Raw genomic sequence first — 15271 nt, 5'->3', positions numbered from 1 at the left:
ATTTGCTGCCATTCTTTCTCTATCACGGTGTGGGAGTATCACTTACACATGCAGTACTAATGGATAGCAATAGTTCTGTAGTTTATTTTACACAGTTACAATCCAAAATATATATATATATATATAAAAAAATAAAGCTGATATGATTACTGCAATGTACAATTCCAGGGAGCAGTGAGAAGGGTCAGTGAAAGCAGCCCCCACTCCCCAGCCTACTGCCACTGAAACACTCTTGAGTGATGATCATTTGCAAATTCTTAATGCAAAAAAACCTCTATTTTTGAATGGCCATATTTACAGTCTATTTACATTGTCTTCCAGGCTTTTTCCAATAGACACCACATGATCACTGTACAAAGGACGTCTTCCAGAGGAAAATAGTCAGTTGGTCCATTGTTTCTTTCTTACTCTGAAGCCTTGATAAGTTTTCCTGGAACATGTCCTCTAGCCACATCTTTCTAAGCAATGGAATTCAGAAATACTTTCCCATGACTGCTCCAGGTTTTCCACAGCAAATGGCACTTGTTATCAGCTAGTAGGTCCCAGTGCTCACAGGTGGGCCAGGCTCTTTTCTCCCCTGCACTGGGTGCCAGGAAACATACACATCTCCATTTGGTTATCTTAAACAGTAAAGAACATGGCCAGCAGAGCACTGCCCCGACATGCTTCAAACAAGCTTGTCTCACCTGGTTCACAGTGTCTTTGATTCAGTGCAGCTGTGAGCTTTTCCAAGGCAGCATCAAGGATCAGGATGCAGCTGAGTAATGATGCTCAGAATGCCCAACCCTAGCGCTGCAGCAGCCACCTCAGTAACGCTCACAACCAGCAATGGTGAGAAATCAACCACAGTGCTACAGACTGGTTCTGGGTGGATGCCCATGGGCACAGAGACAACTTGATCCATGTCTCCTGCCACCTCAGTTGATGCTCTCACACCATGGATGAGTTAAACAATTTGCAGAAAAAACATAGCGTGTGCTTCACTTCTGTTCATCCTCTCAGTGTCTTAACTGTCCTACATCACAAGAAAAAAGAGATTAAGTCAGTCCTCTCCTATGAAGAAGACATCGTGTAAAAGCCCATAAGGAATCTGAGTAACAGTGTAGGATCTAACCATTCAGCAGCTTAGCTATAGAGCCAGCTTTTATAAAGAGCTACAGCTTCCACAAAAGGAAAGAAGCATTTCCATACCCCAAAAAGCCCAGAAAAGGCACAACAGGGAAAGGCATCATACTGCCTAAGTAGTGCGATTTCTGTATGGCTTTGATCTTTGTCGATGAAGTTAAATTCTTCTATTATCTATCTTCAGTAGGAGCTGCTTCAAGTACATGGGCCAAACTGTCTACATTTTAACATGCATATAACTCAAAGAAAAGGTAGAAATCCCTTTTTTTTCCCTTCTAGTCCTCTTTAAAAATAAAAGCCCACCATATGTTAAAAAACCATTGGCCAAACTTTACAGCATTTTAAAAGACAAAAATCATGCAAAGTCTGAATGTGGTGGTTAGATGCCAGAAAACCAGTCACTGGAAATCAAGGGGTTGCCTGACTCACTGCAAAAATACTGTCCGCCAAACACTGAGTTATGTTCTGAAGAGCAGACAACAGGGGGAAAAACCTGAAGGAACTGCTCGGCCCCCTGCAGCAATGTCAGCTACCTTTAGGGGGCAGAAGGACAGTGATTAGCTGCAGCACAGAATAAACTATGGCCTTTCTTTCCCCTCCACCCCTTTCCTGGTACAGTCACTCCACAAGACCCTGCTGTACAACATCTTATCTGAGTCCTTGCACTCCACTGGCCCAAAGGGCTAAAAGTCTTCCCTGCTGCAAGGATCCAGTCCAGGGCTGAGCTGAGGCCCAGGCAGAGAGCTGCAGCTCTGCCAAACTTGAATCCCAAAGGCTATCAATGCCCATGAGACAAGCCCCTGGCTATGCTGGCTGCCACTCCAAGCCCACAATGTTCTCATGCTTCCCTTCAAAGCCCCCGTTTGTTTGGGGACTATTTAATCTGCTCAACAGCCTTGACTGGAAAAGGGCAAGAAGCATGGGATACTCCAACAAGAGCCCAAGTGATCAGACACATTCTGAGTCTTTCAATCCAAAGAGCACAATGCAAACACCATTTCTGAAGCAGATATTCCCTTGCAGGCCACACAGCAGTGCCATCTCTGCAATATGTCAGTAACACGAAGCAACTGCAGCAAATGGCTCCTAACAAGGAAGCTTCACAGTATAGGGAAAAAGAAAGGGGATCATCCTCTTAATGCATCCTAGTGACAGTCAATCCTTATGAATGACCTAAAGATGTCTAGATGCTACAATAAGGATTGCCTCTAAAATGTGCATTGAGCTGAAGGAGGAAACTACAGTTGCAGCTGGAAAGGGAAGAGGGCATCCCCCTTTTCTCATCCTGAAAAGGGCTACAAAAGAGCAACCCCCTTTGCTGCTGCATGGCTACCCAGGAAACTCTGACCTGACACTGACCCACCTCAACTACAGCTGTCCTCAGAGCTGGAAAACCAGCCAGAATTACCTGCTCTGTACCAACGACATCAACATCTTCAATTGTGTCTTCTGGACCCCCCTCGGAGACATCTTCTCTCTTAACCTCGTCTTTGCTAGAAAAGAAAAACAAACCAAAAAATAGCTAAGTCTTGAGATATCTCGTAACAGAGGCTGCACATGGCACAAATGTGCTTAAGGCAGGGTATTTCACATAGTAAGATCTGCTGCTGATATCCATGTAAGGTAGCCTAAAGTTACTGGCCCAGGATTTCCCAGTATGAAACAGGTTATGCTCTGAGGAATTTTCAATAAAGCAGTTCAGAAACAAAACACTGGTTTAAACAGGGGCTACCTACTTGTTTAATAAATGTTTGTTCTATTTTACTTGTATTCTCCAGGTTAATTTAACAAGCATCCCAAAACCTGGAAAAGTATGCATCTTCCCAGGATTTGTGTTTCACCTTTTAACCTGGTAATAGGGGAAATGGCACCTAACACCTCAATAAATTAACTTAATTAAAGGAAAATACTGCAACTGAGCACTTTGCTCAAAAGTAGACTCCAGACTCCCTGTTTCTGCAACACCTCTCTCACATTCAAGTTGTGTGGGGTTTCACTGCAGCACGTCTGCATGCTGCACACCAACACTTTTTTAAAACAAAGACACTGGGTACACAGTGGTTAACAGCAGATCTGCAGAGATAAGAATCCTCTTTCATTTCCAGAGATGCAGAAAACACTTATTGTCTGGCTGCAGCAAACAGCCTGAGAGTAGCCAGCACCACAGATCTCCAATCTGGCATGGGAAGTGGGACAGGGAACTTTCCTCCATCCTTATCTTTTTCTCTGCACACCTGATATTACTTCAAGAAGGCACAGGAGCCCTGTTACAGTGGCAGGAGAAAGCAGCAAATGTAGATATTGGACTAAGGAAACAAAAAAACCCAACCTGTCCTTGGGACACAGCCCATAAGAAAGACAGGCGGGGCACATGCCCTGACTCATGAAGTATTACAAAAAAACAGAAGGTGGATAGGGAGACCCCAAGTGTCAATGCCAGAACAGGGGAAGGAGCTTGTAAGACATCAAACTCTCACCAGTATTTTCTACGCAGCCCTCCTGGACAAAGGAATGGCAAATGTTCCTGCAAGTGCATCTCTTGAGATTTCAGCCTCTTTCTGCTTTTCCCTGCTGCAGAGGAAAACTGGGAAACACACTGCTGTTCTGGGGCTTTGCTTCCTGCTTCAGTCTGGCTGGTTTCAGGCAAAGACCCTGCAACAGAGAGTGAACACAGTCATTCTTCAGCCTCACCCTCAGAGGTCTTGAGATGGACATTTCCAGTATGTTCCCCACAGCAGAGAAACAACTGGGCCAAGCTCAAAAGGACATCTGGAGCAAAGCATTCCTTTATTGAAAGAGACAGCTAAAAGCCACTTAAAATAAAATCCATTTAATTTGCCCACTGGTCATTTTTGCAATCTAGATTTATGAACTTGGCCCTGGTCCATAACTGCTATCAGTACTGCTGAGTCTATATAATGCTCAAGAAAGGAGGGCCTTTGGGGATACAAAGGAACAAGCTCTCTGAAGGCAAGTCACTGAAAAGAAGATTTATGAGAAAGAATGAGAAAGAAACTAAAGGACACTGTGGGAAAATTTCCTTTCCTTCACAAACAACTGCACATGTCCATAATACATTTTTATTATCAATTGTTTTTATAATGGCTTTATTACATTTTAACTAAGTCCCACCACATCCATGCAGTGAATACTTCATTACAGATTGGCAGTCCATAAATGCTGCCAAAACCTGGATGCAGCCCATCTAAATACAATTAATTAAGGTAGGAGTATAATCTTACAAGCTCCCTAGAAATTCAACAGAGAGAAAAACCCTAGAAGATGATTTGGCCCAGATAATCTGTCCTGTAGATCTGAATCAACTTCTAGAAACACCTCTCCTGCCTCAATTATCTACAGGGCCTAAAGCAACAATGTCCTTAAGTTAACAATTAAAAGCAATCAACCAAGTCTCAGTGGCTCAGACAAATGCCAGATGTTAGTACACAGCAGAATTCAGGTAATTTTGAATTCTCCTCACTTGTAGTCCTCAGCCCAACCCAACTGCTATTGAGTGATCAAGTGACCTGCAACAACAACAAAGCTGAAGGCAAAAACCACAGTTCACACTGGGAAGTCCACAACATCCAACACACTGTGGTACTTTTATGCAAAGCATTAAATACATTTTAGCATGTGCAAATTTGCTACAGCAAAGCAAAACAGCAAATACAGCAGTTTTGCCAGACAGATAAAGAAAATACAGGTGATCAAGAACTGCGAACTTTTCATACCATTAGACAATTTCCTTTTAAAAGAAGATGTCTTAGATGAGCCCACAGGGGGCCACTCTCCCAAACTGCCAAGGACAGAGCTCTCCTCATCTTCATTTGCCAATAAAGAGTTTCTGTACCAGACCAAAGGCTGCCATTTGTCTCCTCTGCAGGGCAGTGGCTCTGTTATGTACCTCCGTAAGTAACTGTACCTGGAACAAAAACAAAAGCAAGCATAAGGAAACTCACTATCCTTCCATTCAATATCTGAATAGGGTAGGTATTGCAAGAAAGGATTTTCACTTTATTCTCCAAAGGTGCAAACAGAACTGTTGAAGAGAGGGCACTATTTTTCTGTGAAATACCTGACATCTCTGAAGTATCTATTTAAAATGCAAATATCTTCAAAGCTGAAAGAGTGCTTGAATTTTTAGCATTAGAAACAACACAAGATCCACAGAAATTACAAAACTACATCAGCTTCTGTAAAGAGCTTCCTGTGCAGGGAAAATCTGCCAATTGCTGCTGCCAGTAGCAACCTGAACAGAGCAGAAATTCTGCAAGAATTCATCTCGTCTGGTGGCCTTTTCTTCCTCATGGACACAAAGGAGATCCCAAGCAAGAGATGCTCCCTGTGATTCGGTAGTACAGGAAACAGTACAGGTCAGGCAATGGGGGTTTTATACCATGAATGCCTGTTCTGTCACAATTAAAAACACGAACAACCAATTAAACCATTTTTCTACACTATCAGCTCAAACTCAATCCAGTTCTCTCACTAAAATGTCAAGTGTCTGCAAGAAGCAGATAACTGCTCTACAGATGTGACAATACATGGGATATGGAAACATTATCTCAAATCCTTGTTCTGTCTGATTCAGTCCAGAGATTTGACATTGCGCCTTCTTGAAACCCAGGTGAAGCTATCATCTTTCCTGGAGCAAAAAGGCCATCTTGAAAAACAGAACATTTCCAACAAAGTCTTTCTGACCCATTCCTACTTAATAACAATAAGAAAAGAGAACCAAAGACTGACTCAGGATTAGAAACCGGATATTCACCACATTTCAGCTACAGTTCATCACTTTAAAATCAAGCCCAGTGTTGTTAAAACAGACCCCACCTTAGCAAATACCAGAAGTGACAGTTTTAACACCAGCCTGTGCAACATATTATTCTTTTTTTCTTTTTCTTTTTTTTTTTTTTTAGGAGAGTGTCCTGGTAAATATCAGATGTTTCATTTGCTTTGCAAAACAAGAAAACCAGTGCTGAGAGGAGGTCAGGGTAAGCACCGGCTCCGAAACAATTAGAGTCCTGGACTCTGGGGGCCCCAGGGATCAAGAAACCCTGGTAATGGAATTTGTTAGTTTCAAACAAGCACGTATTGTAACTCAGTTTCAGGGTCTAATCCAACTGCTATCAATGTCAATGGAAAGACTCCTAGTGATTCAGGAATCAGGCCCTTCATGCTGCTTGCTATTCAGCAATTCATTTCTTGTGTGCGTTTTGTGGCACAGAGCAACTGACAGGCCAGGTATTTTACTGCTACAGCCTGTGCAATTACAGGGGAGAGGGTTAAAGTCCATATACTTTGATGGTGTTGAAATATAGTCCTTTCTAACAAATGCCCATATTCTGTATCTCATCCGTTACAGGTACATTCACATATGTTAGCATACAGACCTGGACATCAATCCCATGATTAATAAGAAAAATGAAAATAACCAGATGTTTGTTTCTCAAAGTTCATGTTGACCTAAAACATTCCATCCAATAATTTATGATAGAGCTAAACCTAAATATTTCTAAGAGGAAATACAATCTCCAGCCTCTGAAAGGCACTTAAGGCCTCCCAGAATAGAAACTGTTATTCTAGAAACACAGTATGAATGTACTTGTGGATAAATTGCAATTTCCCTTCTAGCAAATTTTATTGTTTCCCATTTGTTCCCAGCAGCAGAGGCAAGGCCCAAAGCAGTAAGAAGTCAAGTGCATTCCCTGCTAGGTTCTGTTATTTTCCACAAAACTTTTCCATGAATAAACCTACCTGAATGTATCAAATGTATCTGATACATTCAGGAATATACTTCCAGAATATATCCTCTGATCAGAGGTTTAATATAGTCCTAGGGAAAAAAAAAAGATCAGGATTTAGCTTTGGTCTGCCCCATCAACAATTAAATATTTTCCTCTTGTTTAATTTAAAACTATTCCCAGGAGGTATATGAAATAACAGTTTTTCAAGGATGGTTTAACAGAAATCTAGTTATTCCATGGGTGTCACCACAGAAGCTTACAGCTCTTTAAAATACAGACAACATGGACAGAGTTATACAGAAACTGTCCCAACTGGGGCCTGGAGCACTTCCCCTGTGAAGACAGGCTGAGGGAGTTGGCATTATTCAGCCTGGAGAAGGCTCTGGGGGAGGACTTACAGCACCTTCCAGTACCTAAACAGAGCTGGAGAAGGACTTTCTATAAGGGCATGTAGAGATAGGACAAGGCTTTAAATGGATTTAAACTGAGAGTGAGTTTAGATTAGATATTAGGAAGAATTTCTTGACTGGGACGATGGTGAGGCACTGGAGCAGGTTGCCCAGAGCAGTTCTGGACTCCCCATCCCTGGAAGTGTTCAAGGCCAGGTTGGATGAGGCTTTGAGCAGCCTGGTCTAGTATAAAGTGTTCCTCCCTATGGCAGGGGGCTTGGGACTAGATGATCCTTGAGGTCCTATGGATTCTGTGAAAACCAATTTTAATAGCAGATCTCAACAATTCTCATCTGAGAAAGATGCAAGAATAGCAAATGAACGTCATCCATACCCATAGATTATGGGTCTGTAATCAGTGTATGCTGACTATTTTCCTTCTGCATTTTGCATTCCAGCTTTGAATCAATTCTTTCAAATGAATTGTCTGTGTTGACGGCAATCATTAATAAATTGAGTCATGTGAAGTAACAAGAAAATAGATATTTTACTATTCTTGACCCATGTTACATAAAACCCGTTTGATGATTCCCATGTAAGTTCTCTTCCAGTGTAAGACAAAGTGACACGGGAACAAGCGAGTTACACAGAGCTCAGAAAGATGTGACAGCTGGTTTTCTTCCCTTTCAGCTGACTTTCTCTCAAAAGTAAAACTATTCTTGTCATGTACTGGAGTGATTTGCTCAGAAATGCAAAAAGGCAGATGTAACTGTCCCACATCTTCAAATATGCTTTCAGGAAAATGGAAATACCTGTTTTTTACAGTATCTGTAACTAAAATACTGAAGTGCAGAGATCCAGATCCAAAATGAACAGCACTGACTAAGGAAGTAATGCCAAAGGTCAAATAGAAGGAAGAACATTACTTCCATCTCAAAAATGATCAGAGCTGAGGCAGGTGAAGAAGGGAGTAAGATACATACCCATATATCTCTCCATTTAGGTGCATAATACCCCACTGATGCCAAAAGAAGGCTATCACTGTTATAGCATTAAATGTAAATATTTAAACCGCTGTAAAACATGGGCCCACGGATCAGGGCATATTCCCGTGTAAATAGTAAATTCTTGGATTTAAGTATCTATGTTATGAAGAGTGTCACATATATTTCTGTTCCAAATATGTTCCATGGAATCCACATAATTGAGGCCTGAAGCTGTGGAAATAGATAATTACAAAATAATGATCCCTGCATTATTTCTTCCACAACCTTTTGATTTACTTTTCTGTTCAGAAAGGCATTCCTGCCACTCCACTAACCAGTCAAGTCACAAATCTCTTCCACCAAATTAATACCTTTTCCTTTAGAAGAATTGCCTTATGTGGCCACAACTATGTGTGAGAAAAACCTAGAATGCTTATTGCACATACAATCTGAAATAACTACTACAAAATTCAACAAGTGTGTCTCAAACTAACAGCCTGAGGGGCAGACTGATTTCAGACGTTCTCTGAAGAGCCCTTGAGCAAATTCTGCCACACTGAAGTTCAAGTGTCCTTTGTACAGTGATACACAAAGAACAAGTGTACAAGAACTTAACTTACACTAGTCTTTTGTCTGGCTTTAGCAGCTTGTTGGAAAATTCACTGATGATTAACAGAAAGCTCAAGTTAGGAGGCAAGCATTTTCCATCTACTCCAGTAGCTCCTTGAAAAGCAAATTCAATCCCTTCCCTATTGGAAGAAAAACAGAAAAGAACAGAGTAATAAAACAGTTAAAAGAGACACCTAACAAAAGCAATGACCACGGACAACACGATGTTACATGGCACATACTTGTGTATCATGGCTATAGATTCTCTAGATTTCACTTGGTCCCAACCAAATGTTAGTGAAAAGCGGCGAGCAAGTTCTTTGATGTTTGCAAAGGAAGGAGAGGAGAAGTCCACACCATTACTGCTGTCTTGGCTTTCTGCATGTGTCTGAAACAGCTGCAAGAGAAGTCTCAGATAAGCAAACACAGGTAATCCTACAGGCAAACAAAGCACCAGATGGACAGAGAGACAGGCATGGTCACAGAAGAGCCTCAGTTTCTCACACAAGAGCAGGTAAGTCATGTGCTTCTGAAGCACTGAATAGAACAACAAGGCACTGACACAAAGGACACTGGTGTACTCCTAAGGCAGGCACAAATTAAAAAATAAAAATAAAAAAATTATGTGCATAAACAAAAAACTGATTCCTGAAGATGATGGTCTCACTGACCTCATCTCCTTTTGGGTCTTCTGAACCAAGCCCCAAGGGCCTAAGATGCTTTCAGAGTAGCACAGTGCAGATACAAAGGAGCACATTTGGCAGTACCATAGTCCCATTCTGGAGAGTAAGAGTAGGTCAAAAGCACATCTTGAGCTCAATTAACTGTGTTTTGGGGTTTTGTTTTTTTTTCCCTAATAGAATATGGAAGTAGAACTAGCTTGTTCTCATCAACCTGTTAACTTTCAAGGTCAGGCAAAGGCCAAAAAGAGCCTGTTGTCTATGTGATACCTAAACACAAAGTCCTGACTATGTCAGCAGAATATATGTAGCCAAATGCTGCTGGGACTCATCTAAGCTCAGATTTCAAGGGCCGGTTCACAGATCTAAGCCCCCGGCAATGTGTGTGAAATAAGCAAAGCTCATGTGTCAGTATCCCCGGGAGGAGCCTGCTCTCTGGATTGCAACAGGCGAGAAGCAGCTCTGGCCACGGGCAGAGCTGGCAAAAGCAGCTGCTAAAACAGCTAACTGGCTATCAGTCAGCAGCTGCAAGCCCCAGCAACTGAGACCCTTCAGGAGAGCTGCAACCCACTTTCCTCCAGAAAAAAAAAAAAAAACAAAACTGAAAATACAGGGGGCGTTGGAGATGACCAGACACAGGCACATCCATGGTTCCTCAAACTCAGAAGGAATTAAGGTAGCCCATAAAACACAGCATAAGATCCTGAACATTTGTTAAGCTTAAGAAACATCGTGTTCCAAGAAACACTTCATAATCTCACATCAGTTCTAACATACTATGCACTTGAAGATTAAAAACATGACCAAAAAATCGTGGACAAAAGCACCTTTTAAGATAGGTGTAATGATTTGAAAGGAGTTTTAATTATGACATGCAAAAACAACATACATACAGCAAGTGCAAGAAAGTAAATTGTCACTAGGTTTTCTAATGATTTTGGATAATATGGCATAGGAGGTAAAAATCTTCACTGTGAATACAGCTATCATAAGAGCCCATAGCCTCTTGCTTTAATCTTAACCTTACCTGCTGCAGACAGAGAATCAGTGTCTTGGCACTCTGAATTTTGTTATTGTACCTCATCTTGCTTAACGTTTCTTTAATTATGTCTCCAAAATCACTGTAGGTCTATTAACAGCAATAAAACAATTGAGAGTTATCATTCCCCTTCTTTAGCACTGGGAGAACACAAACCACATGACTGTTCAAGCGACACAAGAAGTTCCTAAAACACTCCCAATATCAGAACATGCAAGTGAAAAGATGACAACTGGATCTTTTATAGTATATCATACGTACAGCAATGGTATGCTCCTTGAAGAGTAATGTGAGGATCAAAGTTACACTGAAATTGTTAAGTATTAACAACTAATTGATTGTCAATTCTTAATTCATAATCAATTGCAATTCTTTAAAAAGAGCAAAGCCTCATCAGGAGACAAATTGAGTTTTCTGTACTTTACTAATGCTTGCCAATGAAGCAAAGAACAAGATTCATATTCAGGTATTTCCAAAGTTCTCTCAGATGACTCAAGGAAAACTGCCCAGTCTGATGTTCTTGGCCCTCCTGAAAGCCCCTTCAGAGTGGCTAAACCCTGGGACTCATGTGAAATGTAGGCACCTGCACATGCACTGTGAGAGCTGTAGGAATTAAGCTGACCACTTCAGTTGTGAGAACCTCAATAGATGAATCACTCTCCAGCTGTAAACTGCTGCTCTGCAGTGGCCTCTCTGGAGAAGCTGAGGAGCAGATGTCCAGACAGACAAGTCCTCTCCTCAATTTTCAGTTGCTTTGTCTGCAGTGAGGTACCTTTGTGGAACCAAGAGAGGAGATCTGCCCCACTCCTGGTTGATTCTATAGCCCTTCTGTGATTATCCCAGGACTCTGAGCCATAACACTTATTAAAACCCTACATTTCACAAACACTGGAGACACCTTCAAAAACTAAAACACACTGGTAGGAAAAACAACCTTATCTGAAATATTACCTTCACATAATACTTATAGATCTCAGCAGCTGCAGTCATCTCTACCACATTATACACTATTAACTTGCAGTATGCTGCCAGAAGACTCCGCTTTTTGTGCAAGTCATCAAGTTTGCAAGTGTCATCCTTTCCCTCTTCTGTCAGATCTAAGGAAACAAAAGCATTGCAGCTTTGTTCTATTACTTTATTCAAGGTATCTCAGTTTAAATTACCAACTTTCACCTAAATAGCACAGACTGAGCTGTTCAGTAACAGATGCCAGCACTCATTCCTGTGTACATCAGAAAACACAGGTTTATTCCCATTTCAAAGCTCCAGCTGATAACTGAAAAGAGTCTTCTTCCACAGCCTCCTACTCTGATCTTCATAGGACTTTGTCATTCCTACTAGCCAGAATCTCCAAGTACAACACTGCTCACAGCTACAGAACTGAACCAGCAAGTAGAATAAAAGGCACAAACACACCTAATGGAAGGGACCTGAAAAACTGCAACCATGTTTTTTTTGTAGAATAAAACAGATGGTAGAAAAGAACACATAATTCACTGGAAACCCTTCAAAAGTTGTCACACAGAGTCAGCAAGAGCTCCAATTAAATTCTCCAAGTTCCAATTAAATTCTCCAAGTGCTTATCAACAAGAGTGAAAGGAAGAAAAGTCACTTAATAGTATTAAGAACAAGTGTCTGGAACATGAGTTAGTTACTAGCTGGTAACTCATGGGAAACAGATACTCTTAAGAGTATTCCAACAGTGCTACAAAGGTGCTTGGGGAAAGTTTCTTGAAGCAGGAGAGCCAAGACACCCTCTCTCCTGCTGCACATGCAATCTATCAACTACCAAAAGACTTCAGTCTCTGACCTATAATTTTGGTGTGGACTGTTTCTGCTTCTAGAATGACTGTGGGCCTGGAAACAAACATAAGGCAAATGACTAATCAGAAGTATCTGAAAGTTAGAGTTTAAACTGGAATGAAACAGCTGCCAGCTGTGCACACAGACAAGCACACCTTGCATCACAAAATCACTTGTTCAGGAAGGAATCTGCAATGGGGTGAAAGGGATCCTTTGTGGGGAGAACTGAGAAATTAAAGGCATCACAGAATAAAGGTTTGAAAAAGATCTCAGGCCATCTAACCCAAAGCAGGATCAATTTTATAAGTTTCAGATACATAACAAAAACAACATAACCTGCTTCAATAACTCCCACATGTAGGATACTACAACCTACTTGTGCAATCTTTTCTACTGTATCTTTAATAATTCATATTTTCTTACTATTTCCCTGTTGCAATTTTGGCCATGCAATGTTGCCCATCAGTGGTTCTTGTATATGCACCATGACCTAAGGAAGCGTGGTGCCCCAAACTGAAGAGGGAACTCTATCTGAACAGCTGGAGAGGAGTTAGAGAAATCTAGGACAATGCTTGTTTTTTCAAAGCATGGCACTTGAACTTGTCCTCAGAACCACAATGAACAATCTGTTTTCAAAACACTCCCAAAAGAAACCAGCCTTCATAATTACAACCTCAATACAGCATCCAAATGTGTTTGAAAAAAGGCAGTAGAGCAACAAATACTATTTCCCACTGGACTGAGGGCAGCCCTGCAGAAAAGGACTTGGGGGTGTTGGCTGATGAGAAGCTCAGCAAGACCCAGCAACGTGTGCTCACAGCCCAAAAAGCCAACTGTGTCCTGGGGTGCATCCAAACCAGCATGGCCAGCAGGGAGGGAGGGGATTCTGCCCCTCTACTCTGCTCTGGTGAGACCCCAGCTGGAGTACTGTGCCCAGCTCTGGGGCCTCCAACACATGAAGGGTGTGGATCTGCTGGAGTGAGTCCAGAGGAGGGTCATGAAGATGCTCAGAGGGCTGGAACACCTTGCCTAGTGAGAGCACCACCAACTTGAGAGAGTTGGGGTTCTTCCACCTGGAGAAGGGCAGCTTCTGGGGAGACCTTGTAGCACCTTCAAGTACCTAAACAGGGCCAACAAGAGAGGTGGAAACGGACTTCTTACAACAGCATGTAGTGATACAGTGGGAATGGCTTTAAACTGACAGAGGGCATATTTATTTCTTAGACATAAGGAAGAAATTCTTGACTGTGGTGATGGTGAGACGTTGAAACAGGTTGCCCAGAGAAGCTGTGGATGCCCCATTCAGCGTTGAAGGCCAGGTTGGATGGGGCTTTGAGCAACCTTCTATAGTGGAAGGTGTCTCTGTCCATGGCAGAGGTGTTTGGAAGTAGATGATCATTAACATCCCTTCCAACCCAAACCAGTTTATAATCCTGTTAAATCAGCCCCACAGCCCCAAAATCAAAATCTACTGGCTCTTTACTCTGATGGCTTAGAAGGGTCCATGAATTAACACACTGCAACACTGCAAGGCCTTCCTCTAACACCATCATCTGGACCATGGAAGTCAGTCCACCAAACACTTTTACTCACCCAGCCCTGCTTTACTTCGACCCTTTTCATCATACAGGTATATTGGTTAATCCACAATCTGTACAGACCAAAGAATTACAGGTTTTTTTGTTTGTAAAGGGGCCCAACCAGAAAAAAAAAAAACCAAGCAACGCACAAAATGACAACAAAAGAAAGGCCAGCCCTCTTCCCTGATACATTCACTGTAGATGACAAATGATAGCAAAAATAGTAGATTATTTCTCCAGTGATGAAGATGTCTAACCTTTTTTTTCCTCTTCTCCATCCTTGAAAACGTGTTCCTGGATAAATGAAAACAGCTTTTCCTGAAGTTGTGTGTTAGGAAGATAACCTAGAAGTCCAACTGCTTCTTCATTATTTGAATCCAGGTGACTCAAAATCAGCAACCAGTCACAAAGTATCATGAAGGCCTGTACCAAGCAAATAAAGCCAAAGAAGGATTTAGAGACCATGTTACTTCTTGTGCCAATTCCACTTTGAATTTCCACCAAGCACAATCAAGTTTCCATTCCACTTCTTCCTCGCAAACTAAAGATTTCTCTTTGCCTCAGCTGTGATGAAATGTCCCAGCTAAATCCTTAAAAAACTTGTATGTTAGGATCCAGTGTATACAAGTATCATGCACAAATACCACCTAAAGATCTACAAAGTTCCATGGGCAAGAAGAAGAGCTGTATTATGTTGAAATACCCGTCTTTTAACACATGAATCACTGGACAATTTCTCAATTTCTTTAAGTAATATTCATAGCAAAACATTAATGAAGCAATGACAGCAACCAGTACACTGAGAGGTCTAATCAGAAAACACAATGATTTTCATTCAGATTGAGGCCTTGATTCTGCAGATGGACTCATGCAGACAGCACTAACTTGTAGCATTTTAACCAACTTAACTTTAGCTTTTATTTAAAATAAATAGTTGAAGACTGGGGTTTTTATGTATTATTTCTCTGCTAAGAGACAAAAACACAGCAAAATTTTAATAGATTGAAACACCAGTATGAAAAAAAGGCAGGCATTTAAAAGGAGATCTGAGCACAAATGCTCATTAAGTGATAGAAAAGCACAAACCTTTTCTCTTACATCTTTTTCCTTATGGTGGAGGAAGCATGTGCAAATCTGACTGAAATGTCTCAGCTGCCTTCTTAGTGGAAAAAGAGTCTCCTAAAAACACATTTAGGAAAAACAAAAGGACCAATATGTTAGAGACTATGATTCAACAGAGAACTACAGAACAAACAACAGTTGCATCTTTCTTCCACTCATATAATTAATTTAAGATAGCACAGCTGATG

At 41.4% G+C, this 15271-nt stretch overlaps 1 protein-coding gene across 1 annotated transcript in view; it reads right to left on the bottom strand.

Annotated features, from left to right (window-relative positions):
- Positions 1-64: 64 nt before the first annotated feature.
- LOC121354076 (cohesin subunit SA-2-like) overlaps positions 65-15271 on the bottom strand; it is a 57634-nt gene continuing 42427 nt past the window's right edge. Inside the window, exons 24-33 of the mRNA XM_041468422.1 lie at positions 15048-15140; positions 14219-14384; positions 11530-11675; positions 10567-10668; positions 9102-9256; positions 8871-8999; positions 4860-5050; positions 3603-3777; positions 2534-2618; positions 65-1015 (exon numbers count right to left, since the gene is read on the bottom strand). Coding sequence (XP_041324356.1) covers positions 1007-1015; positions 2534-2618; positions 3603-3777; positions 4860-5050; positions 8871-8999; positions 9102-9256; positions 10567-10668; positions 11530-11675; positions 14219-14384; positions 15048-15140 — 1251 coding nt within the window. The 3' untranslated portion in view covers positions 65-1006. The remainder of the gene's footprint in view (positions 1016-2533; positions 2619-3602; positions 3778-4859; positions 5051-8870; positions 9000-9101; positions 9257-10566; positions 10669-11529; positions 11676-14218; positions 14385-15047; positions 15141-15271) is intronic.

This window comes from Pyrgilauda ruficollis, unplaced genomic scaffold, assembly GCF_017590135.1.
Source record: "Pyrgilauda ruficollis isolate IOZ18807 unplaced genomic scaffold, ASM1759013v1 scaffold22, whole genome shotgun sequence".
NCBI classification, from domain to species: Eukaryota; Metazoa; Chordata; class Aves; order Passeriformes; family Passeridae; genus Pyrgilauda; species Pyrgilauda ruficollis.
Note: the sequence above shows the minus strand (reverse complement) of the source record. Positions and strands in the feature narration are given on the sequence as shown.